The 27,257-nt window shown below is 47.5% G+C and overlaps 1 protein-coding gene across 3 annotated transcripts; it reads right to left on the reverse strand.

Annotated features, from left to right (window-relative positions):
- Window positions 1–5,078: 5,078 nt before the first annotated feature.
- Window positions 5,079–26,967, reverse strand: NOLC1 (nucleolar and coiled-body phosphoprotein 1). 3 transcript variants are annotated; one of them, XM_050960122.1, is made up of 14 exons: window positions 26,751–26,967; window positions 25,295–25,350; window positions 22,503–22,633; window positions 18,726–18,853; window positions 17,256–17,412; window positions 14,480–14,583; window positions 13,544–13,697; window positions 11,197–11,364; window positions 9,739–9,825; window positions 8,422–8,562; window positions 6,808–7,389; window positions 6,365–6,471; window positions 5,899–5,979; window positions 5,079–5,592 (listed from the first exon to the last, which is right to left on the reverse strand). In XM_050960122.1, the coding sequence occupies exons 1-14, from the start codon at window positions 26,859–26,861 to the stop codon at window positions 5,434–5,436; spliced, it is 2,166 nt and encodes a 721-aa protein (XP_050816079.1). In that variant the 5' UTR covers window positions 26,862–26,967; the 3' UTR covers window positions 5,079–5,433. The 3 variants fall into 3 exon arrangements, with proteins under 3 accessions (XP_050816079.1, XP_050816076.1, XP_050816077.1); XM_050960119.1 differs by having other exon boundaries at window positions 14,480–14,586; window positions 26,751–26,965; XM_050960120.1 differs by having other exon boundaries at window positions 6,365–6,468; window positions 14,480–14,586; window positions 26,751–26,964.
- Window positions 26,968–27,257: the final 290 nt, after the last annotated feature.

Raw genomic sequence — 27,257 nt, forward strand, 5'->3', positions numbered from 1 at the left:
CTGGTGCTGCAGCGCTGGAGTGCCAGTGTAAACAGTGATTAATCTTACTACGCTGTAACTGACCTCCGGAATTTTCCCATAATGTTTTTAACTAAAGAACTCTCTTTGTTTTGTTGTGAACTCGGGGCTCCAGGAGCTGCTTATCTAAAAAACAAACACAGCTCCTGTTTGCTTGAGCAGAGGCAGGCAGGGAATGTCCACAGCTAGTGTTTGCTTGAGGAGAGAAACAGTACGGGGGGGGGGGGGGGGTCCGTCGGAGCAGCTGCTTCTCTGTTATGAAGGCTATTTGCATTTAAGAGTGAATGAGAGAGGGGTTGGGGAAGTGGTCGGAATTTGCAAGACAGGGAGCTGAGACAGTGTCAGCTCCAAAAAGCCACACTCTCTCTCTCTCCCTCACACTCCCTGTCACACTCCACCCCACCCCTCTCTTTTGAAAAGCATGTTGCAGCCACTTGAATGCTGGGATAGGTGCCCATAATGCACCACTCCCAACACGGCTGCAAATGTGGCCACACTGCAGCGCTGGTAGCTGTCAGTGTGGCCACACTGCAGCGCTTTCCCTACACAGCTGTATGAAGACAGCTTTAGCTCCCAGCGCTGTACAGCTACAAGTGTAGCCAAACCTGCATATACAAGTGGCTAAATTCTGCAGCCTCTACAACAGGGCAGAGTTCCAGCCAGCCACATGTGCAAGGGGGTGGAGTTTCTCCCCCTCCTGCACGATGGCTTTTTGGTGATCAAAAAGCATTGAGTCCAAACGTGCCTCAAGGGTGTGGGCAAAAACCTCCAGCCAAGGATACTGTTACAGTTCAGAGCACCTACATTTCCCTTCTATGCTCCAGCCAAGGCACTCAGGCTTCTGGCTCTCCAGCCATCACCTCTCTTGGGTTAAGATCCACTTTTCTTCTCCTCCTGATCAGGGTATTTTCAGGTTGCACAGCTCCCAGCCAAAGAGTGAGCTCCTCAACAAAGTCAGACTGCCTAAGCAGGCCTGCTTTACTTCCCAGGGTCAGCAAATGTCATTGCCACAGTTAAGTTACCACACAGCTTTTTAGTTATTTGAGTTTACTGTAAAAGCATTACAGAGAAACCAAAACCTACACACATGCTAATAAGCTCACCAGAGATCACCCCCAGTAAGTGCTGTGGCCAGTGAATGTCCTTCAAACCCGAAAGTGTCTTCCTGTCGCTACAAGCTGGGAGTTACTCCTCTATGCAGTTTGGGCCTCTTGATCCAGGGAGTAGATAATTCCTAACCCAATGTCCCATCCCCAGGGTGAAGCTTTAGAAGATCATGCCCTCTTCCAGACCTTTATGTTCCCCTCTTCCCAAGTATTTCCTAACAACTAACAGTTCATTCTTTAGCCCATTGTTTAAGAGAGTCCTTTGCAGCCCGTAGCACCGCCCAAGGCTCACATTAATCATGGCTCCTGGGCAAGTTACACACAATCTCAAAGAAACAAAACATTTGCAGTTTTAATGCAATGAGCTCCTAGGATACTGAAATTGAGTTCAATAAGCTTTGTCCAAGATATCGCAAGAAATTGCCATACCTGTCACAGATGAATTAGCAGTACCCTCTTCCCCTCTGCATCAAGACTGTCTTGCATGTGTTCAGCTTGACGTGGTGCTGGTCTCCAGGCATTGCAGTACATGACACGTACTGCTGGCACTTCAGCTGGTGTTATTGGACCAGCTCCCCTAATGACTTCACACCAAAATTATGAGATGTGAGAGGACTGAATCTTGTACAACTGCAGAGGTAAAGGGCTCTAGAAGTGGGTTACCCCAAAATGGCTTACCAATTCCCTTAACCTCACCACCCAATGGGGTCTTACACAGGACTCGCTCACTGCTGTGTGGCTACAAGTGAGAAGAAAACATCTGTAGTTCTCCTACACTATAGCAGACTACAACTGCAAAGGTGACCAGACAAAAGTGGACACAATGTTGTGCAAGCAGTTTACAGGGAACTTTGGACCCAGGCCACATGCCATAGGAAGGCTGGTGTCCAGGCCCCCATACATCCATTTCTGGACTGTGGACAGAGGGAGGGGGTCACTGAGGGAGCTTACTGGCTGCCCTGCTCCCACCACCTGGACTGCTCTCCTGCCCCAGATGGGACTGAGTATGGCCAGCTTAGCCCCAGAGAGAGGGCACAGGCAGGTGCCCCGCACCAACACTTCCACCACAGGGAGCTGCTAAGCGATGCAGCCTGTGCCCAATGGGAGAGTCAAGGGCAGCAGTGGTGAAGTCAGGCTGGCTGCTCTGAATAGGGAGTACAGGGAGGCTGGACCAGAGGGGATGTATGGGTTGCTGCACAATAATGAGGAGCAGGGGACAGCTGCGGTGTCAGGGATAGGAGAGGAGCAAAGAGAGGTACTGAGACTGGGCAAGTATCAGAGGGGTAGCCGTGTTAGTCTGGATCTGTAAAAGCAGCAAAGAATCCTGTGGCACCTTATAGACTAACAGACGTTTTGGAGCATGAGCTTTCGTGGGTGAATACCCACTTCCTCAGATGAGACTGGGCAGTGGCTCCAGGCTGGGAAGGTAGTCTTGTGACACAGCGTGAGAGACATGAGCCACCTATGCCTGGCCCCAGCCTGACCACCCTGGTTCGTACCTGCTCCTCAGGAGCTTGCCTCAGCCCCCATTCTGCCTAAGTCACCGTCCAGCCCTCACCACCCCTGCCCTGGGAACAGAGAAAGTCGCAAGCAGCATGTTTGTGACATGCCCAGTATATTGAAAATTGCTGCTTTACAGGGAATGTTGCCATCACCACCACCTGGCAGCACTTCCTGTAGTGCAGCAAAAAAGCATCGCAGCAAACCCACAGTACATAAGACCTTGGTCAGTCCCTTGAATTAATGCAGGCATAAGAACTCTCCCCTGCACATGTGTTCAGATAGCAGGTGAAGTACGCAGACAACTTCTTTACATGGGTATTTACCTAAGGATTTTTTTCCCCCATTATGTTCTTTGCACACAGGTTTTGCTGCATTGCGGCACATGGGAAGCCAGATTTATCTAGCAGAGAGGCATCACCGCTGCATAAAAGGTTAGTTAAAACCAGCATCTGACCAGATCCATTGACATAACCTGCATTAACTTAGACTGTAAGCCCCTGGGGGCAGGGGCTGCCTTTTTATCTTTGTACAGCACCAAGCACTATGGGCTCCAGGAACACAAATGGGGGTCCTAGCACTACAGAAAGACAAATAGTACAGGGGTTCCTCACTCCGCTTACCAGAGCCCAGGCTAGCTTCTTGTGCACTCTCATTACACCTGTTCATATTCCTGCACAGAGCACATGCCTACATATTTCTATTCCTCCCCATCCTTCTGTTCTTGATAAAGGCAGGTATTTATCCTCCTCTCACCTATTTTCCTTAGCTCCCAGCTGCCTGGACCATCCCTTATCTCACATTGTCCAATGCCATCTTCAGGTAAGAACACTATTAGAGGCTGACTAACCACTACTTAATCCAGAGAAATGCAGTTAGACCTATTGACCACCCCTCAGACATGGTGGTGCACCCTGTCACAGCTAAAATAGCTTTCCCTTCCTTTTCCCACCCCCATTCTGAGTGTCAAAACCCATCAGTGAAATACACAACTTACAAACACAAGCTTCTTTATTGTAGGAGACACTTGTGTGCTCACACATCAAACCCCCCCCCCCCTCAAACTTAAAACTCTTTAAAATGTCGACAGTTCAGTCATTCACGTGCCAGGTAAGGAGGACAGAGAAGCGTACTTGACAGGTCCCCGCTGGGATTCTACTCCAGAAACCTGCCCAGGAAGGCAGAGGGTATTTTCTTCCCACCCTCCAACTCTATAGAATAGCCTTGGTTTCCTGAGCATGTGCATCGCTGCATGGAAAGAAGCCAGTGACGAGGGTTATTGTGCAAGCATGAAGGCGCGGTGCTGAGATGCTCCTTCCAACAAAGTTGCAGTTAGTTAATGTGCATGGGGGTGGCTTGTTAGTCACCTCCAACCCTCAATTATCTGGCACTGCTTCTCACACATACCTGGCCTCCTATAACAGCAGGGCCCTTTGCTGGGGGCAGAGCTGTAAGATCTGTAGGGCTCTATCCTGCTGGGAGGGAGAGGGAGAACAGAAATGAGGCCTTGGGCTACCTGCCCCTCTGGCTCTCAACCGTGCTAGAGATCAGGCTGCGCTGCAATGGAAAAGGGCCCCAAGCAGCAACTTGCCTGTCTTGTACTTAAAGCCAGGACTAACTTCTGCTTGCTGTCTCCACTTTGGCACTGGGTCTTTCAGACACTAAAGCACGGAGGGCAACAGGCATTCTACCTCTGCAAAGGGGCGCCTCAGGCAGGAAGAGAGCAACTGATTCAAGCAAGGGGAGAAGTTTAAGGCAAATCGTGTTACATTCATCTCAACCTCCCACCAGCTGCATTGCACATGGCTAGGACAAAGCATGTGTTGGGGAGTCAGATTCCTAGAGAGGGCTTGGGGCAATCACTGATGTCAGAACATCCCAAATAAAACAGAGTTAAGGGAGTGGAGAGCTAGGTGAGGAAGGGGGCTGGAGGCAGAGGTTTTATCTGTCCTGCCTCTTTAACCTATTGGGCCAAGGGATTCTCCAAATCCCAAAGCGGCCAAGCAGCCAGGAGTGTCCCCACTTCTTCCATAGCCTATGCCTTCCCTAAGAAAGGAGGACACATCTGGAACTCCCCCAGAGTTTGGGGCTCTGAGCTTCTGACATCAGTGCCAAAGGTGCAGGAGGGAGAGAGAAGTCCTACCAACCTGAACCCTGAGCTTCTCACGCTGGTGGCAACATGCCCCGGGCTGAAAAGCACTTTGCTTCTCTAGCTACCCTGCCTAATGGCACCAGCAGGGTCTGCCCTGGGTGAAAAGGTCACTGAAAGAGGGGGCCTTAAAGAGAGAGGAAAGTAGAAGAAACTACCCCTCTGGAGCTGTGCTTTGTAAAGCTGGAGGTGCAAAGTGAGGAAGCTGTAACCACAGGTCAATCAGGCCTAGCCACAAACAAGCTACAGTACTTTAAATTTCACAGGTCTCAACAGTTAAACTGTCTGGAAAAGAAAGAAACGGATTCATGGAAAATATAAATTTTCTTTGCTTTACAAGGTGGGTGGGAACCTGAACTCCATGGCACCACCAGCCTTTTAAAATAAAACTGTACAAAATTAGGACACCCGGGTAGGATCTGGTGTCACCAGCTCTAAGAAGGCTCTTACCAGGTGCTATGCCAGAATTAGTCAGAAATAATGTGGGAGCATCCAGCCGCTCTTCCACATCCTATGGCAAGGGCTACCTTCTCCCCACAAGACAGCAGGGAGGATTAAGTTCCAGGCAGGATTGGGGTCTACCATGTCCATTCTGTTCACATGCACATCCAGCTGGCTTTGGGGGATGGATGGGGTATGGACTCCCAAGCCAACTGAAGCTCAGTCACTTTCAAACTTGATGGAATTGACCTGGGTAGAAATAGCACCTCCGCAGTAATTGCCTCTTTTCTTCTTTGTCTTCTCATGGCGGAAGGATTTGCCTTTGGTGAATTTCAGTACATTGTGGGCCTTTTCTCCCCAGTCGCCTGCAGCTCCTTTCTGTGAGATAAGGAAGAGGGGGGCCAGGTCAGCACTCAACAGCCAACATGGCAAACACTACGTCCTGCTTTGTATACTACCCAGTAACGACTTCCAAGGGCTAAAGGAGTTTTTACCCAGCTCCTCTGCGGGAGGGGCTGGGAGCCCCCCACAGCCAGAGCCCATGTACTTCCCAGTAAAGCCTCCTGGTGGGAAAGGTTCAGATTGGAAAGCTCTCCACAAACAGCATGAAAACCCTTTCCCAGATGACCTGTGTTCTAGGGACAAAACATGCCAGTTTGTTGCTCTGGCTGGACTTGTCCCTACCTTTGCATCGAATGAATTGTTAGCTACACGGGAATCCACTTCAATCTCTTCCTCTCTCACTCTTCGGAATGGAACAGCTGGCTGTTAGAGAAAAACATAGGTCACCCTAAGCCAATACCAGCACATGGCCTTCTCTTGGCTGGTCCACATAGCAATGCAGGACACTAAACTGAGGGAAATCCTAGTTGCTCCCTGGTCCAATATTCCAGGCCACATGCAATTGTGATCTTTCCCTTTGACAGTAAGGGCAGTACAGAGGGGATCCAGAGGGAGTCTATACAGTCGTCCTCAGCCAGAAAGATGCTGGGGTCACAATGTGCATCTTCTCTGGGCTCCACATAAGGGGCACTTACGCTGGCTGAGGAGGGGGAGATGATCTCCTGCATCCTCGACCACCAGGGAAAAGCAGTGCTGATTGCTAGGACTGAGACACAAGAAAGATTCAGCACGTTTTCTCCTCACTCACCTGCTTCACTTTGGGAAATGAGTGTGGCTTGGTCTTAATCTTCTTACTGTCTGGTGTCTCCAATTCCTGGTCATCTTTGCTCTTCCGCTTCTTTTTAATCGAGCCTGCTAAAAACAATAGCAATTAGACTTCCCCCGGGGAAGGGGAGCAGTGTCTCTCTCCACTGGGACACAAGTCAGACTGAGGTATGCTGGCACCATGAACATGTGCTGTCTGGCGTAGGGTGGTACAGGAACAACGACAGACACTCCATTAATGGCCAATCTAGAGCAGCAGCACTGGATAAGAAACTCCTGGGCAACCATCCTCTAGTGCGTGGAGGCAGCTGCTGGTTACATGCAAAGATTTGTTTAGGAAACCGCTTCTGGAAGACGGCTCCACATATGCTCTGCCCTCCAACACCCACTCCCTGACAAACACCCTTCCTGGCTGGCACAGATTACCTCCATTTGCTTTTCCCTGCTCCTCACTGGAGCTCTCAGAGCTACTCTCACTGCCACCAGCTGGCTTAGGCTCTGGCTTCTTTGTAGCTGGGGATTTGGCTGCAGGTGTGGATGAAGCCTTTGGTTTCTCTTTCACCAAGCTGGAGCTGTTCTGCGCCCCTTTCCCTGGCTTCAACCCGGCAACTGGAGTCCCTGCTGTTGTGGGCTTCCCATCATCATCACTGGAACTGTCAGATGAGCTGCTGCTACTGCTAGCGGCAGCTGCTTTCTTCCCTGCAGCAGCTTTAGTGCCCCCTGGTGATTTGCTGGCTGGTTTCACTGCTGGTTTGCTCTTCTCCTCCTCACTGCTTGAGCTGTCAGAATCTGAGCTGCTGGCTTTGGGGCCCAGGGTGCAGGGTTTGGACCCTGGCTTAGCTGTCTTAGCTGGAGGGGCTTTCTTCTCTTCCTCAGAGCTGCTGGAGCTGCTATCTGAGTCAGAGCTGCTCTGGGCTTTCTTTGCCACAGCAGCAGGCTTCTTGGCTGCAGGTGGAGCTGGTTTGGCTGCAGGCTTTGCAGGGGTCTCATCCTCAGAACTGTCAGAATCTAGGAGGGAAGTTTCCAATACAAGAAGATTCCAGTGAGAATAGCCAAATACTGAACAGACTTGTTCAGTCAGACCAAACGAGACAAGCAGGAGCAGTAACTGGAGTCCCTTCCACACTAGAACCTAAGCAAAACCTGTTTGGTTTGGGACTTTGTGAAAGGTGCAGAACAGCCGTAGAGATTTATGGGCTCTGCTTAGAGCAGGTGTAGCATGGAAAGCTGCCATCTCCTCCCCCACAAGCACATCTCAACTCTGACCCTCAGAAGTGGCTCTTCCAGGTCAACAGGGAGCTCAGTCTCCATGTTCCAAGTGATGCTTTTTCTCTGCTGAGACGGCCACAGGGGGACAAGTGGTTGTGTTAAACACCTGCCCCCTAGGAACTGGACTGAACGCACATACTGCCAAACAAGAACCACTTTTGGGCCCTAGCAACATGGCTGAAGAGCCCTGGGAACTTGCTGCTAGCACAGAATGAAATGGCACTAACAGTCAGAGCTGAGTTGGGGCCATTCCCGTTCCCACCCCTCAGAAGGGTGGTTTACAGTTTCAAGGCAGCACCATGCATGAGCTGCTCTTAAACAATGATGCAGCTCTTTAGTGTGGTTTACAAGCACTATCGTGGACAGTGGCTGTTGGAGAAATGGGTTAGGGATGGGACTGTCTTCCTCCTTCCCCTGTATTTTCCCCACTGGAGAATAAAGTGGCTTTTCACCGAACAGCTCTCCAGTACCCTGTATTTCTCTATGTGGCAGAGGTGTAGGAGTTGTGAGTGATGAAGCATTAGTGGGTGCCTGTTTCCCCACACTTCATGCCCAAGAGAACTGGCATTTTGCATGGGGTTGGTTCTGCATGCTTAACTTTTATCATCAGCAATTGGTCAGCAAATATCAGGTCTGTTTGATTAGACAGTGTCCTGTGCCTCTGTATTCTTGGTACCACAGCTGGGAACACAGGCTAGGAGGGTAGGCATGGCACTCACACTTGCTCAGTACTGGTGGGGCTGAGATCCCCATCCTTTCCTGTCCTGATACCTGAGCTGTCCGAGGAGGAGCTGGAGCCTTTCTTTGCTTGTCCTGGCTTGGCAGGACTCTTCGCCTGTTTGGCAGGACCCTTCGCTGCAAGTGATTTGGCAGTGAGCTTGGTCGCTACCTTCTCTTCCTCAGAGCTGGAATCTAGACAAGAGAAGCACATCCACAAGTGTCAGTGCATTTTAGGGGCACACAACCAGGGACCTCAGACAGTGGTCATTGTAGGCAAAGCTGTGGCCTTGAACCTCACACTTTACGGAGGCACCACTGCCTCTGGATTTTTGGCACTCACCGAACTACTATCATCAAATGAGGTGAGATGACGCCAGCAGCAGAGCCAGAGAAGGGGCAGGGTGGGCAGAGAAGTGTGATAAGCACTCTGAATGGCCAGCAGAGAGCACCACAGCATGTAGTCCTGCCTATGTTTCTGCCCCTGTCCCAGGGAATGGAGGCAACAGGAGCTGGAGGACATAGGGCTGAGAATGTGCCCTAAAGATTTCCATGTTTCTTCTTTGCTGGGAGAATGAGGAACAGCAGCAGGAGGTAGGCCCAACCCTTCGTACAAGTGTGTGCAGTGAGAGGCGCTGAGTGGATGGGGAGTGGTGTAGAAACTACGGGATTGAAGAAAGAGTATTGGCTTCACTGAAGAAAGAGCAAAGAGGGAGGAGAGCACCAGGAAGGAAATAATGGAGAGAAGAAAAGTGTGTAGTGGGGACCAAAGAACAAAATGTAACAGAGAGAAAGGAATCAAATGACAAAAAGAAAAGGGGAACAGACTGGAGTGAACTGGGGAAGATGGAAAGGACACCATTTGAGTTTTCTATTCCACACTCCAGACTGTGTTTTAGCAGTGGTCCAAATGGAATTGAAGATTTATTTTAAAAAGGTTCCCCTTTCTCCCCACCTTGGACCTGGCATAAGGGGGATATTTTTCATCTAGAGAATTTACATCTGGTTCCAGACATGACTCTGTTATGGAGGACCTGAAGAGCCCAGAAATGGATTAAAAAAACCCTCCTAATCCTGTCATAGGTACTTGTTAGGGAATATCCTTCACACCCTGCAATCTGCAGACCTTCCTGGACTAGTCACTGTTCTTGTCTGTGCCACTCACTTGTGCTTCCCACCACATCAATACAGGAGGCTGCAGTTTTCAGAGGCAGCCCCTTACCTTGCCATGGACACTGCAGGAAGCTCAGACTCACTCTTACTAAGGGTCCTAGCAAAGAGGTGGTTGGGTCCTTGCTGAATGACCCCGGCCTGAAAGGGGACATGTGCAGTCACTGCATCAAAAGTTCAAATCCCTGCTCCCTCACTCACCAGAGTCACTGTCCGAACTGGATCCACCCTTCTTGGTCACAACAGTGGGTGCTGAGGCAGATTTTTTTTTAGCTAGACTTGCTTTGGCTGCAAGAGAAATAATTGCCATGAATCTCACACAGCACTTTTCATCCGGGGATCTGCAAGAGCTTTACAAAGGAGGGTGGCAAGTATCAGCGGGTAGCCATATTAGTCTGTATCCGCAGAAACAACAAGGAGTCCAGTGGCACCTTAAAGACTAACAGATTTATTTGGGCATAAGCTTTCATGGGTAAAAAAAAATCTCACTTCTTCAGATGCATGGAGTGCAAGTTCCAGATTCAGGCATTATATAATGACACATGAAGAGAAGGGAGTTACCTCACCAGTGGAGAACCAGTGTTGACAGGGCCAATTCAATCAGGGTGGATGCAGTCCACTCCCAATAATAGATGAGGAGGTGTCAATTCCAGGAGAGGCAAAGCTGCTTCTGTAATGAGCCAGCCACTCCCAGTCCCTATCCAAGCCCAGATCAATGGTGTTAAATTTGCAAATACATGTTAGTTCTGCTGTTTCTCTTTGAAGTCTGTTTCTGAAGTTTTTTGTTCAAGAATAGTGACTTTTAAATCTGTTATAGAATGACCCGGGAGGGGTGCGGGGTTTGTGGCTCCAGCCACAGGAGAGGCAGGGGTCCTCAGAACTCCGGCTGCCAGAGGAGGCAGAGGCCTGCATCTGTAACTTTCACCCCATGCATCTGAAGAAGTGAGGTTTTTTACCCACGAAAACTTATGCCCAAATAAATCTGTTAGTCTTTAAGGTGCCACTGGACTCCTTGTTTGTTTTTTTTTAAAAAGGAAGGTGGGTTATTATCCTCTTGGACAGAAAAGACAGGCAATTCACCCGTGGGCAGCACTGCAAATAATTTAGGACTCCAGATTCCCAGCCCCTGGGATTCCTAACTACCTGGAGTAGGTAGATGTCAGGGCTCCTTGTCCCCTCGCACACTACAGACCAGGCCTAACTTGCAGCCCATTCTTGGGCTGCAAATGCAGCATCACACATGAGCACATGCTCCCCTTCTCAACACATGCAGGGGGTCAGATACATATGGGATTTTCATTCACGTGAAACAGTAACCCAATGCAAGGCCTCTGCCAACTTCAATAATGGGCCAGACTCATCCCTGGCATAACTCCACTGAAGTAAATGGAATTCCAGTAGGATTCATCTGACCTCGTGTCCAGATTAGAGATGGGACTGAGCACAGTCTGGAACTCAAGCTCAGCTCCTGGAGCCTATTTTGGGACACATACTAACTGCCCTGAGACCTTTAAAAAGGCAAAAAACAGCAGCATATTCCACAATTGTCAGGTAATGTCAGAAGCCACTCTGTGGCCAGGAACCGACTGCACCCCACACAGGCACTTCCTGCACAATCTAACATGACCCCTTCCTAGCCTCCCTTTCCCCACAACCCACCTGTCGTTCCCTTCTTGGGCGCCTGCTCCATTTCATCACTGCTGTCCGAGCTGCTGTCTGAGGAGTCACTGCTCTCGGCTTTTTTCCCAGGAGCCTTTGCAAGAGAGGGCTTTGCTTTGCCCTTTCTTGGCTCCGTGACCTTTGGGGGTGGCACTGCACTGTATGGACCTACAAAGAGACAGGATCAGCGGGGACACCAATGCAGACACACCAGCCCTGCATGCTGGCAAATACGGCACACGTCTTGCTGGACTTCCCTGTTTTAGCCAGGCGACGATATAGAACAAGCCAGTTATGCTACTTGCTCCTAATCACTTGCACAGTTGTGATCAACAAGGGTTTTATATTCAGTATGGTGGGAGGGGACATCCCCAGAATACTGCCACTCCTGACTCCTTCAGCAGCAGCACCACTCTCCGTTGCTGGGGTGTCACCGTAGCATTCCTTCCTTTTAGATTTGGGTGGTCTAATCCACAATTTCTCAAATGCGGGACCCATGCGACCACCAGGGGGTTTCCCTGCAGCTACAGCAGTTTCCTAGGCACTGGAGGGGAGGGAAAGCATCCCTGTTACTCCTGCATGTGCCACCTCTCTGAAGAGAGTGTTGGAACTAGGGTGACCAGACAGCAAATGTGAAAAATCAGGACGGGGGTGGGGGTAATAGGACCCTATATAAGAAAAAGACCCAAAAATTGGAACTGTCCCTATAAAATCAGGACATCTGGTCACCCTAGGTGGAACACACAACACTTAAGGAACAAGGTGAGGAGGTGATGAAGGGAGTGGTGTGTGTGAGAGGAAGCAAGCAGCAGGGGTGAGAGGGGTTGAGAGGGGAAGTGAGTGGCGAAGGCAGGCCTGGTGGGGGAGTAAAGAGGTGAGTGGCAAGCCAGCAGCAGGGTGAGGAGGCGGGCAGAAGGTCTGGCTGTGAGCGGGGGAGTGAGGAGGTGAGCGGTGAGCCACTCAGTGAGCAGGGGTTCTCATGATGGGCGGGAGGGGGGTGTCTCTGTGGTGGGAAGAGGGGGTGTGTGGGGCAGGGGAGTGAAGAGGCGAGTAGCAGGGATAAGGAGATGAGAAGCAGGTGGGGGACTGAGGAGGGACACAGGAGGTGAGCAGCGGGTGCATGGGCAGCGGGTAGAGCCTCCCTTTGGGGAGGCTAGCCACCGCCTCCCCGGAAGCCAGAGTCCTGAGACCCCACATCTCCCCTGCGGCTGGAGCCACAAACCCCCCACCCCTCCCGGAGAAGCCCCAGGCTGGCCGAAGCCCCAAGTCCCCACCCCCACATCTGCTTGGAGAAGCCCCGAGCTGGCTGAAGCCCAGAGCGCCCCCCTTGAGGAGCTCCAGGCTGGCCAAAGTCCCGAGCCTCCCACCTGCCCAAAGTCATCCCAGGGCAGCCACAGCCATCCCTCCCCTCCCCAGACTCAAGGCACCCAGACGTTTGTCATTATTATTTGGACTTCTGAAGTCAATTTAAAAATGCTTTGACATAATAGAATTGTTGTACAGATAACCACTTCAAAAGAAACAATAAAAGAGACGAGAACGTGCAGAGCACCTTATTTGTGTTTCTATTCTGTTAGGTCCAGTAAAGAATAGCAGTAACTGTGCATTATTTTTATTATTGAGTCTGCAAAAAAAAAACAAACAAACAAAAAAAAAAAAAACAACCCCCCCCCCCAAAACCTTACATAAATAAGTAACAGTGATTTGGATGTATATATGTGCATATTACTTGTTGAGTGCTGCACTATGAGGCCTCCAAAAAATTTGTTGCGACACTTCCACTGCTGCTGCTGTTCATTTACTGCTCTGTGCCCCAACTCCCCTCCAGGTAAAGAAACCCATCTACATTTCATGCTTGCTTCTGTTTACTAAAGTCCTAGGAAGTGTTATACTAGACCAGGGCACAGGATCCACCTAGTTCATTACCCAGCCTAATACTGGCCAGCAATACACGCTTCAGAGTAAGGTGCATGAAGCCCTGTAATGCACAATTATGGACTCATCTACCCACAGGGAATTTTCTTCTCAACTCGAGTCAGGCCAGGAATCAGGCGTGAGAACAGCCTCTAATAGCTCTCTGAAGAGCAGGATGCTCAGAGACAATGACCACATAAGAGATGCAACCAAATGTAGTTTTCACCTCAAGAGAAGGTGTGGGTTTGAGGTTTAAGCCATGTCTCAGCTGGACGCAGCTTGAATAAAGCCCCTGCAGTTCCACGTTTGCTGACGCCACTGCCACTCAGCCTTCTGGGCCATACCAAGCAGAGATGGGCAGCTAAACCTCTCTAGGGCTAGTAGTGGCAGAAGGCCTCCTCTCCACAGTACCAGCAATGTTTTTGGTACTCACCAGGTTTCGGCTTTGATTTTGAGGCTGGCTTTTCATCCTCTGAGCTGTCAGAAGAGTCCTCACTGCTGGAGCTCTCTTTGGCAGGGGCTCTGGCTTTACCTGGGGGCACCTGGGCGGCTGAAGGTTTGGGCAGTGGTGTTTTCTTGGGAACAGCCTTATTGCAAGCAAGACAGACAAATACCTTTCCTCATTAAGGAGGCTGAGCTTTGAGAGATAGGTGCTGCCCAGATACCACCCCTACTCTGCGTTACAGAGTCCCCTCTCCACCTCTCTGCCCTATTCACTGGGCATCAGATTTCCAGGATAGAGCCAGGAACTAGGGAAATTTCTCAAATGGCAGGAAGCACATTACAGGCCTCATCATCAGAGCATCAGGATTTCTTACTTCACATTAAACTCCTACATGGGAGACTCTTTGGCTGAGAAGAGGTGAGACAGAACATTAGTAACTAGAGAGCAAGAGAGATGGGGCACCACCACTCACTGTCAGGGGTGCTGAGACATTAGCAGTGAGGTATATGGGAGAAGTCAGAGCTCTCTGGGAGCTGGGGTCCAGCTCTATTTCAGGGGAGTTGTTCTAACACTCTCCCCAGTGGGACTGCAGAAGGAGTGCAGGAATTTGTAAGGCTGGTAGAGTAGCACATGTGGCAACAGGAAAGCAAGCCATAAAGAGGGTGCAACATGCAGAAGCTATAAAGGGATTCCTGGCTCAGGAAAGAGGAATGGATCACCCAGTAGCAGAGAAGACTGTTGGTGGTGTTCCTAAGACACAAAGACCGAGCAAGATGTCGCAAAAAGCTACAATGACAGCATGAGCATGCACTCAGCTGCTGTGCAGTTTGGGAATTACTTTACACAACCCTTCAATCAAGGACAGAGAGACTCTTAGATTTCTCTCACACCAATGGAGTCATCCATGCTTGTATCACTGTTTACCTTTGCTGATGCCACTTTTTCCTTGTCAGAATCCTCACTACTGCTACTGCTGCTGCTGCTGCTTTCTGCCTTGCCATTGGCCGCTTTGCAGGCAGCTTTACTTCCTGCTGGAGATAAGGCGAAGAAAGGGTTTAGAAAACATGAGAGGTAGGGAATGGTAATCACACTCAATGCAAAAAAAAGTCTTAGACAGCACCAGCTCCCCACTCTGCACAAGGCAAGACTCTCCAGCCCTCTCCTGGGAAGCCACTCGTTCTCCTCTTGTTTATCAGGGCAGCTCTAAACAATCTCTCTGCTTTTTTCATTATAGACCAAATAGAAATCTCAGACTCAATCCTCTAAAGAGGTTTAGAGGCATTTTTTATTATAAATTGGCAACACAATTTGAACTTGCTACTTTCAGAAATGAGTTGTTACTAAACTGAATTTTGACATTTAGACCCCTCACACTTTTATTCAATTTTGTAGAGCATTTAGTAATCACTGTATCATATTAGAAATAAATTGTGTGCAGTCTAGTTGTAGACGCATTGGTCCCAGGATATGAGAGACAAGGAGGGTGAGGTAATATTGGTCTAATAAAAGATATTACCTGACCCATCTTGTCTTATATTAGAAATAAGTTTTTCATAACAAGTTATTTTTCCTGTAACGTGAAATAATTCTCATCTTCCTTCATGCTTAGTACTTGTTTTAGTATACATAATGCTCTGAAGTTAGAGCACAGTTAACAGAGGTGATGGTATATATTTTTACAAATAAAGAGAGCACCGCTAGTTAGATGAGGTGGTGGTTTATGACACTTATGTTGGTTACAGTTGAAGGAGTCTCAAGAGCTCCATGCCAGTTTCCTACAATCTCTGCATTATTTGCCAAGAATTAAGTAAAGAAGACATGCATGAAGCAGGTGAACAAGGATTGCACAGACTAAGGGAGGCAACAGCCATTACAAAGAAAAAACAAGATAGCAAATAGAGAGGCCATTGACAAAATTGAGTGCATCTTTCATTCAGAACAGAGTATCAGTCGTGTGACACAGAAATTGTTATGCCCATTACACTGACAAAGGCAAAATCAAGAGGTTATAGAAAACAAGAACATCTGCAACTGATATAATCACATGTGGCAAGTTGTAATGATCCCAATACATACAAGACAGTCCCACGCTGTGAAACTCATGGACTGGAGATGCTGTATGCTTTGTCAAGGAGTACACTCTAAACAGAGACTCATTTCTGTAACTACACTCAAGATGAATGAACAAATAATGAAGGCAGCTCTATTCGACCACAAAATTCGTGTTTGTTTAGCTGGAGGAAGTGACCTCATAACTCCTGAAGGCAAGTACTACCTGACTTGTTACATCTCATTTATGAAGTCCGTGATGAAAAAAAGTGAGGGCACCAAAATTACTGACACAGCAATGCTTTAGCTTCAAAATGAGCTTCAGTATGCAGCCAGTCAAGGCCATGGCATGGCAATATTATGGCAATCTTGCAAAGAAAACTGGCATGGAAATTCTACACTCCTACATCTGCTGTAGATCATCATACACTCGGAAACTTCAAGCTCCTATTGGGGTTTATGTCATTGTATTGCCTGATCAATCAGCTGCTGAGACACTCTTAGTTCTAATCAAGTATAAATATGTACCTCTCTCACAAACAATGGATTCTTGCCAAGATGATGAGATGGCTACCCCAAGATGACCTATTTCTGTCACAGGTACACGTTACACTGAAAATTCAGGGCGATGCTTTGTCACACACTGGTCACAAAGATTTCAGTATCAGCAAGGATGATGCAGCTGCTTGCATTGTAGACAGCCAGTACAACTTTAACGTGTGCGTAACTTGTGTGAATTAAAATGTTTACTAATGTTTTGTCATGAAAATATTTACCTGTTTTTAAAAACAGGTGTTTTGAGATTGTGTGTTGTATTTGTACACTTTTCTTTTAAGGGGCGAATGCTCAAGTTATAAAAGCCATGTAAACAAGCCCTTTCATGATTGTATACTGTATTAAAATATGTCCAGTACCTCTTGCAAATAAACTGAAATTCAATAGCTTTATAAAAAGGTTGTGCGTATTTAATCACTTATTACATCCTACAACTCACTAAGACCCAACAAAAATATGTTGATCCTAAACTAAAAGTAAATAAAGATCACTTAAGTGATTTCCACATGTTACTTTGTTCTCTTTGTAGAGGCCTTTATACACAACATACAGCTTGGGAACAACCATATTTGGATTCTGTACAACCTAATTATCTTAAAAAGACTCACTGCCAACTTTTAACAAAAAATGCCTCTTACCGTTAACTTTTCTGACAACCCGACTAGTCTAATACCAGTTGGGGGAATTTATTGTGATACCACTGATTCCAAGTCCCATAACTATAGGCTGAGGGTTAAGTTTAACTTAAGTTAGTGTTGTCTCAGAGTGGAAAGCATTAACAAGCAGCACATGGCCCAAGCAATTAGTCAATTGGTGACAACCATTGGATCTAGTTAGGCCACGAGATGTAATTATCCATTTAGGATCAAATTCAATTAACCTGTGATCAGATTTATATCTGGATTTCCAGAAATCAAAGCCTAATATATGCTACCAGTGCAGCCCCAGGTCTCCATCATCCTAGCAAGTTGGACTGGGTCACCTGAGTGGCCATGGTAGGATGGTATCTTCTCTACCAGGGTGTTTGGTCACCTAGACCCCAGGTTCTTCCCCAGGGTTTCCAATTCACACACATCTGCTCAGTGCAGCCAGATACCTGATTTTGCTGCTGTTTTAGCCGCCACTTGCTTCAGTGGCTGTTTCTTCGGTCTTTCATCCTCTGAACTGCTGGAGTCTGAGCTGGAGGAGCTCTTAGTCTTCTTCTGGGGCTGGGTTTTGGTGGCAGCTAGCTTGGCCTGGGCTTTGGTTACCTTCTATCAAGAGAGGAAAAACTAATCAGAGACCTTTCTAGTCAACAAGGCCTAAAGGGACAGAGGAGTGAGAGACAGGACAACAGTCCAGTTGGCACACCCATTCTATACCGATTATCTGTATTGACTTCCAGTCAAATGTTAGACAACCTTGAGTTGGGAGTTTTTATTCTGGAAAGCTGATACTCTATTTTAGGAGCATAACCCCAAATGTACAGGAAATTCCCTAAGCTTCAGCAGCAGGAGACACTTTTCCCTGCGCCCCAATACTTCCAAGCTGGAATGATCTCTCTCCCACTTAACAGGAAAGGGAGCAGATGTACCCAGAGACCTGAGGATGAGGAGAGCAAAGAGTCAGAGGGCCCAAACAGGGCACTAGGCCCTCAGACTAGTGACTATCCCAGAGGGAAGAAGAACATCAGAAAGGGATGGCTCCAAGTTGGGGTCTGAAAATCCCAACACATGGATGATTATCCTAGATGCCTCATTGCAATCCACCCAGGGTCTCTTCCATGCATGTGAATTTTCAGAACCCAACCCACAGCCATCAAAAAGGGACGGATTTGCGGTTGGTAGCTGTCTGGTGGTCCCCTTCCCTATGAGAAAGCACGAGTCTGAGGGCTCAACTCTGCTGGCTGGGCACCTTTGCCCTTGTCCTCAGCCTTAACTGGGTATTGGTATTGCACATGAAGAACACAGCTCCAGATATTAATTCTCAGCCTGGTGGCATCAACACACAGGGAAAAGGGAGGAAATACAACTACTCTCCCCCAGCACTAGTTACATGCTACTATTTCATTTATAGATGGTGATTAGGGATAACACCCTCTTGTCCTGGGCATTTTATACACTGCTTACTCTGGTGGCAGTGTAAACAAATGCAGACTTCCCCTCGGGTTAAAGGAGCGGGCCACAGCAGTCTGTCTGTCTGTCTCAGTCTCATGGGAGAGAAGCAGATTGCAATACCAGATGGGAAATGCACCCTATAGATCTGCCTCTGCTTTCATTAGAACCAATCCACCAGCAGATTTCATGTTACAGGACTAACTTATTCATAGAGCTCTAGTCACATGCTGAGTGCTTTATAGAGAGCTAAGAGAACACATGTCCTCTACCTCAAAAAGTTTAGTATGTAAGCAAAATTGCTTGGAGTCTGGATTAAGGCCTGATAAATAGAATAAGTGATCCAGGACCCATGCTCTGTAGCCAACCCTCAGCCCCAAGAGTAGTTCCAATCCCCACACAGTGTTGGTCACATTTAACATTCTCTATTACGGTGGAACGTGCTTTGGAAAGGACAGGAAGGAAAAGCTGACCTGTGCTGGCTTCTTTTCTTCCTCCTCAGAGTCCGAATCATCGCTGGAGTCCTCACTGCTGCTCTCTGCTTTTTTGGCAGGAGGCACTGCCTTTGCTATCACCTTCGGCACAGGCGCTGACTTAGCTGCTGTGTTGGGGAGAACAGATACTGATGACAAATTCATTCCCAGCCTCACTGCAGCTATCATTTCCTGTTCAGAGAGACTCAGGTGTATACCTCAGCTTCCCACAAAGTGCAGCAGAAGCCTCCACAATGACTAGCCAAGGGACAGAAACTGCTCCTTTCTTGCCATGCACAAGCTGTGTCACTGAAAAGGACATACTTTCTGCACTGAGTGCTCATTACAGGATCCAGGTATTTGATCATATCATTTAAAACCAAGAGAGCTGCTTTTTGATGATGGTTTGCAAAGAAAACTGCTTCACTGCATTGCTGGGCCCTATGGAACTGCCAGCTTACTGGCTTAACCTGCTTTAGCCAAATCCATTCCTTCCTGGGCAGTGCTTTCTTCCTCTGCTGGATACTGCATGCAAATTGTCTAGCTAGAGATCAGGGAAGCACTCTACACATTACAAGTGAGGGACCTAACCCAGGGGGGCACTGGAGGGGACTTTGAGAGAGGGGGAAGTCTCATATCCTTGGCAGAATACACATCAGACACCAGGGTTTTCAATTTCCCTAGCTGAACCCCAGCTGTCCTCCATCCACCAGGAGGTCATGAGGCGGGGCAATACAAAGAGAAGCCTGATCAATGGAGGCTAGTGCAGGAAATTTCACTAAGTACTTCCTGACTGGCTGCTCTGTGGCCCAATCCTCCTCTTTTGAGTTTTTTTTCCTTCAAATTTTCAGACAATTTAATCTCTTCCCTGAGGGCCCCCACTGCAGTTACTAAGGCCATGTCTACACTTACAAGCTTACAGCGGCACAGCTTTACCGAGATAACTAAGATTGCTTGTGTAGCCGCGTTATGCTGACAGGAGAGAGCTCTCCCGCTGACATAATAAAACTAGCTCAACGAGTGGCGGTAGCTATGTTGGTTGGAGAGCATCTCTTGCCAACATAATACTGTGCACACAAGCGCTCACGCTGGCAAACTTTATGCTGCTCAGGGGTACGTTTTTTCACACCCCTGAGCAACATAAGGTTTGCCGACATAAGTGCTAGTGTTGACATGGCTTAAATTCAGCTCAGCCCTAGCGCAGGCACATTTCTCTTCACTTCAGCTAACCTGCAAAACCTTAAGCCAGGGCTGAATTGGACCCACTATACAGCAGCAGAACAAGGCAGCATACTTTAAGCACCAGGGGAGTTCTCCCTCTCATATCATAAACCTAGTAAGTTAGACAAGAAAAGGAGTTGATGGAAGCACACCTAGGAGCACTGGGGCAGTGGCAGGGGATGGAGAAGACTAATGGGAAATAGCATGTCCAAACACAATGAGGTTCAGGGTAGAACTGGTACTCTAGCTGGATAACAAAACTTGGTAGCAAGCTGGATAACAAAACTTAAAATGAAAAAAATTTCTTAATTATGATTTTAATTTTAATCAGTGTTTTATTTATATAATGCTAGTTCTTCACTTTCTTCTCATTTTATGATCCTACTTCTGAAGCTGATGTTTTGTATTTTTCTTAATTAGTTTCCTAATTGTTAATAACATTTAGGATTTTACACTAGCAGCATGAGCATGTAAAGTGAAAAGTGCAAATGTTGGTGGATGGCACAGATCCTACCAGAACCGAGATCAGGCAGTTCATGACTGCTATTCAAAGACCCAAATGCCAACTGCAAACCACCAACTCTGAATCCAGCCTAAGAACTTTTCCCAAGTTAATTTGTGTGTCACTTGCCCAACCCAAAGGTTTTCTGCTAAGAAGTTTCACAGTGGATGCTCATCTATGCTGAAAAAGACAAGTCCGGGGCCTCATTAATATCTATACTGTGAGAACACCAACTCAAAATTGATAAGCAATTTTAAAAAGCAAGGTGGTGCAAAATCACATCACCTTTCCACACATTAAACTTCTCCAAGTGAAATTCCTTGCTATTTACCTCCATTAGGGTTTGAAATCAACAGGACTTTTGTTCCTGCATCATTTACATGACTAAATATGAGCACAGGAGCCTAAATAAGATATTTTTGAAAATTCTGAACTGTGGACAAGCTCAAAGTAACTTTGTTAGTGTACCGGAAATCTAAAATTTTCATTAACAATAAAGCAATTTTGTTTTAAAGTGACTGGCTTCAGACCACTAAGGGTTGCAGTCTTAATCTCTAATGCTGCAAATACTCATGCACATTTAACTTTGAGCAGTGATTCTCAAACTGTTGGTCATGACCCCGTTTTAATGGAGTTGCCAGGGCTGGCTTAGATTTGCTGGGGCCAGGGGCCAAAGCCAAAGCCCGAGTCTCACCGTCTGGGGCCGAAACCTGATGGATTCAGCCTTGGACAGTGGGGCTGAGATTACAGACCTCCTGCCTGGGGCTGAAGCCCTTGGCTCTGCCCCGCCACCTCTGCGCAGTGGGGCTTTGGCACCCCCACTCGGAGTGACAGGGATCAGATGGGCTCAGGCTTCAGTTCCCCCTCCTGGGTTATGTAGTAATGTTTTTTTGTCAGAAAGGGGTCATGATGCAATGAACTTTTAGAACCTCTGACTTAGAGCATTAGTAGTCCTGGTTAAGTGAATGGGACCCTTCACGTGGGGAAAGTTAGTACCTGCCTAAGTGTTTGCAAGATCAAGGTTTTTATTTTCAGTATTTTGTTTTGCCGACAGCAGTTCATATAAAATACCCTTTAAAAAGGCATTTAAAAACATTTATAACTTAGTTCAGTGGTTCTCAACCAGGAGTCCAGGGCCCCCTGGGGGGGCTGCAAGCAGGCTTCAGGGGGGCCACCAAGCAGGGACAACATTAGACTCACTGGGGCCCAGGGTAGAAAGCCAAAGCTCCACTGTATGAGGTGGAAGCCGTGGGCTGTGAGCCCCAACACCTGGGGCTGAAGCCTGAACAATGTAGCTTTGTGGTGGCCCCTACAGCATGGGGTCCCAGGCAACTGCCCTGGTTGCTACCCCCTAATGCCGGCCCTGGCTTTTCTATGGAGAAAACTAGTTATTGTGGCACAGGTGGGCTGTGGAGTATTTATAGCATGTTGTAGGGGCCTCAGAAAGAAAAAGGTTGAGAACCCCTGATTTAGCTCATTATACATTTTTGACTAAAATTGCAATAGGACAAATTTTCCCATTAATTTTACAAAGTCTCGACCTAATTTATATCAGGTTTCAAAAATCAAGTTATTTAAATCATGATTCAGATTGCTCTACCATGACCAACCATCAGGAAGAACTCACTGGAGCAGTCACGAGTCTAATTCTACCTACATACTACAGTGATGAGTGCTATAGAAAGCCCCATGATAGGCAATCAGTTCTGGTATTCGGCAGCTCATAGGACAACCGCAGTTAAAGCATCGACCCAGCCTCAGCCAGTGTGCAGATACAATATGCCTCCAGCTGCTACAAAGCCTGATTTATACTCATAGCAAGCTTAGTACTTTACTTACAATCAAACTGGAAAAAAAACCATTATGAAGGATGAGTATGTAAAGTGAAAAGTGCAAGTGATCGGGGATAGGTACAGATCTTACCAGAACTGTTCATGACTGCTGCTCAAAGCCCTACTTTACACACAACCTGCAAAGCTCTCAATCCAGCCTCAGAACTTTTCCCAGTTTACCGTGCCCACTTGCCCAGCCCAAAGGCCTTTTGCAAACCCCACCTGGCTTCTTGGCTGTGGTTTTCTCATCTTCTTCACTGGAGCTCTCATCACTGCTTGAGGAAGATTCTTTCTTGGACTTCTTTGCAGGGGGTCCATTGGGAACAGCCTTCCGTTTCTTAGCATCAGGGGATCTGTGGAGGAGAAAGACTTAGTTCTAAACAGTTTCTCCCAGCTCCAGAGAGCTTCATAGCATTTCACCTGTTCGACTACAAGCAAAGCAGCTTATCCCTTGAGAATACTGGACCTTCCCACATTCCTGTCAACAGCACCTGAAGGCCCCAACCAGAACTGGGGCCTCTCTGTGCTGGGCACTGTACAGCGTAAGAGACAGTCCTGATGAGCTTACTATCTGAATAGAAAAGACAGACAAGGGGCTGCAGGAAGGGATAGTATAAACAGAATGAACAACGTGACAATTTGCCAATATCATGTTAGTTTTCTTTTTTATATCTTGGTGGGCAGGGTGTTCAGTTGTACTCAGATGTTTGCAGGTACAGGAAAGGACTGTTTTCATTGCCACTGCACACAACAATATACAAAGTGGCTACAGCCACTTAGTGAGGATTCAAGACCTGGTCTATTTGCACTAATAAGACTTCTCTTTATACAATAGATAACTTAGTTCTTTAGCGCTATGGTAAGATGCTAATTAAGAGGTCCTCCAGCTAAAAGTACTAGACAAAGATTTTGCACACAGTATGTTAAAGGATTTTATTAACTTATATGGCTCATTACAGATTGTTGTTTTCAATTCTATTATTTTACAGTAGTACCTTTAATGCTTATTAAAGATGCAACTGAAGGTGCTAATAATGCTTACACCAAAGGATAATAAATTGAAGCCACAGGTTATACTTTGCATTTATACTCTGAAAAACGCAATCACTGAATTATGCATTCTTTTATTGATTTTTCATTTCCCTATTTTCTGATAGTTACCTTAATTTTAAGTTTTAATTTATGTTTTATATGTGCAATTAATTTTCAACTTTTCTTTTCAGTTCCCCTTCTGAAGGCATCAACTAGACTAGATAATAAAAATAGGGGATTCTTACAATGGAGAAGTACATAATGTCACAACTGCCAGGTTCAAGTCATTTGCATACCAGTCTCCTCTACATCAGGGTGAACCTGCCAACTAAATAGATTTATTCAACACAAAATAAGGGATCTCTTTGTTCAAGAGACCCTGAATCTGGAAATGTGTGTCTAGGGTTTTAAAACACAAGATGGAGCTGGACAGAGAAAAACAACAGAACCTGTGAGAAAATGAGAAAAGCAGAATGCTTATCTCTTCAGGAGTTTATCAGGATATTTCCTCTTCTTGCACTGAGGGGTAGGAGAGTCACATGCTGCCTGACCTCATTTTCCCAGGAATCTCTGAGGTATGAATAGTTTGTTTTAAACAAGATTCTCATTCTGGGGTTCATGTGAGAGATCAGATCGCGGTTCCTAAGCTTACCACACATAGCCCTCTGAAGCACTGGCAGCTGCCTTAAACATAACAGCACCCTCTGAGTTCCTTCCTGAACACAGCAACTGAGGTAGCTCCCTTGGGATTATGAGCCTGCAGACCTTTCCAGCTTGCAGGAATACATTTCTGCTTCAAATTGCCCTTGGTCCCCCATGCTTCTTTCCTGCTCTTTCATCAGTTGTTCAGTCCCTAATAACCTCACCTTAAGCTCACTGGATAAATTCTTGTCTCAAACAGCAATGAGCTCTGGTGTGGAATAAATAGACTCAGGGGCTGAGAGCAGTGCAGCACTATGGTGTGAGGATTTGGGGGTCATAGCATAATTACCAGACTTGGACTTGAGACCAATCAACTGGCTTACGTAGTACTTTTACAGCAATGTATCATAGCTGGGTGTGGATCAGCAGGTTGCAGGTACATGCCTCAGCTATGTCATGAGGCTGAAGACATAGGATCTAACTACCCAAGAAGTTCACCAATAGCTTCTTAATGGCCACAGCTGGATTAACTTGCAGCATGGCTCATCTTACAATTCTGAAAAACAAGTAGTTTTGTGGGGTCCATGCATATCTACTAGATAGTAACCCCTAATAATGAAAGAGGGAAAACATTGTAATACCTTATTTTTACTGTTTCTCTAATCCTTTTAAGGTTTCCTGAACTATCTGGCTTATTTTCCCCACTCCCCAGCCTCTTATCCTGAGATCAGCTGCCCTTTCAACAGCTGTTTTGTTGCCCAGCAGCCAACTTTAATGGACATTATTTTACAAAAACTAAGGATATGTTTTCATTGCACAGTTAACATGGATTCTTACGTGGTGTGAGCCTTACCACCTCTACCTACACAGAAAAACCTGTGACCCAGATTTGGAGTTCTTTAAGCCCAAGGTTGCTTATCCAGCTGGCGGGTAACTGCCCAGAGAAGTCATACCCTAAGTATGGAATACCAAACAACTCACATTTTAGCTTTTCACTTGAAATAGAGCTAAAAGTGGCTGAAAGGGCCATAAGCTGCAGCTGAAATGGCAGCCTGGAACTTTGTGGGTAGAAGGCAGATTAGAAGTGCTCTGCAAATATTTTTTAAAAACAGGCCTTCTTTATGATGGATAAAGATGACTGGGAACTTATTGTTTATATCTTTACCGCAGAAATACCAGAAGCTTGGTTTCCCTGGGTTTTGCTGGAGCACCTTTGGGAAGTCTCAGGGATTCTATTGGGAGCTCTGTCAGTTTGCAGTAGAAAGTAACCAAAAGAAATGTCCCAGATATGGACAGGCTAAGTCTCTCTCAACAGATATTCCAGGAGGAGAGACACTTACTTCAGCCAGTAGTTGAAGACATCCAAGAGAGAAGCAGCATTAGGATCCTGGTCTGTCTGAAAACCAGAAACATACAGGAATATTAGCACCGACAAACCACATAGACTTCTCCATGGAGTGCCTCCTATACTGTCAGTGGAATGGAAAACTCTGCCCCACAGGCAACTGCTTCTGCATTGATGTATAACAGGTGGTAGACTTAGCAAGTGGAGCGTGTTGCTCATAAAATACCTTCATAAGCATTAAAAGCTAAAGTTAAGAAGCCTCTGCATGATCTTAAAAATGAGACAACTTGGGTAATTTAGGACACAAGATTCCACCAGCTATAGATGTATTAAAATCTAAGGCCAAGATTCTGCAGACACTTCAGCTACATTTGCACTAGGAGCTCTTAAACTGGTATACTATCCCAGCAAAGTGCTCCTAGTGTGGACACAGCTTATACTGACAAAGCTGCGCTTTGTACCAGTATAGTAAATCCACTCCCCAGAAGCGGAACAAGCTACATCAGTAACAGTGCAGCTTTGCTAAAATAGCTGTGCCCACAGCAGCAACTTCTGTGGGCATAGCTGTCAATCAGGGATCACTCCTCTTCAGACCCCTGACCAACCCGACAAAGCTGTGCTGGCAGAAGTTTGTAGTGTAGACATAGCCTTATTCTTAACTTTGTGCACTGAGTAGTTTCATTAATGTAAATGTGGCAACTCAGTATGTAGAGTTAAGCATATGCTAAAGCCTTGCAATAATGTAACCTAATGGGAGGAGAAAATAGCTACTTAACGTATTGATTGGATAACAAAAAAATATTCCAGAAGAGTTATCACTATTAGTATCAAATTATGAAGTGACAAGAAAAAGTTGGGAGAGAGCAGGGAGCTCTGCAGAAAGCTTGGGGGAGTCCTTTCGATTTTGCAATGACTTTCCACTGTTTTTGTTGCAATTTCAGTGAGGTTCAGTGCAGAGACTAGTGTCTCGAATACAACATGCAGCTGGCCTGAGAGGAAGGTAAATGTGAAAGTACAGCACATGGGTGGAGGCAACTTGTCATGTCATTATAAATCGAGAGTCCTGGGGCATGTGTTGTTTGGCTCCTCAAACACTCTAGTTGAATGCACAACCCCCTACTCCCCCCATGGAACAGCCCCCGCCCCACCCCACCCCATAGAACCCCTCTTTCCGGGTCCTTCCCTGTACAGGTACCCCCTAATTACAACCTCCCCTCCCCTCACCTCATGGCCCCCCTGGCACAGTTCCCCGTCCCCACCAGGACTCCAGGCCTTTAGGGTCCCGTCCCACTACAGCCCCCGCCACCCACCCTCAGGGCCTGCCTCCCACACAGCCCCCAAGACCCCCAGCACAGCTCCCCCGCAGGGTTCCCTCACTTCAGCCCCCCGTCACCTCCCTCAGGTCTCCCCCGAGCCAGCCCCTGCGCCCCACACTTCAGGGCCCCCCTCACCACTCCGGCCGCCCTGCCGAAGGCCCGCGCCGCCCTCTCGAAGTGGTTGTCGCGCAGAAAGGCGAACACGAGCGGGAACAGGTCGCTGGGCACCACGCGCGGCTCCGCCATTCTTCCACGCCTTCAGCCGGCCGAACCTACCACGTGTTCCGGCCGGGGGAGACGCACTACGTCGTGGGGTCATAGGTCAAACGGGGCCTCGGAGGGGAGGAACGGGGTGTATGTATCCGCCATCTTGTTATAGGCAGGAGCACGGCCCCCTCCCTCGCCGAGAGCGCCACCTGTCGGGCCAGCGGATGCAGTGCACCCGGCCGCGCAAGGCAGGCAGAGGCGGTGTCCAGCGCGAGGGCAGGAAGGTACCATGGTAGAGACTGGCGGGGAGGGAGGTGAAGAGTAATCATGTCCCTTCCGCCTCCAGCATCTGCTCGGGCACAGCTTTGGGCTGCCCCACATCTGAGCACACTGCAGCTCACCCGGCCCACCCCAGCAGAGCCCTAACTAGGTATT

The sequence above is a fragment of the Gopherus flavomarginatus genome, chromosome 6, assembly GCF_025201925.1.
Source record: "Gopherus flavomarginatus isolate rGopFla2 chromosome 6, rGopFla2.mat.asm, whole genome shotgun sequence".
NCBI classification, from domain to species: Eukaryota; Metazoa; Chordata; order Testudines; family Testudinidae; genus Gopherus; species Gopherus flavomarginatus.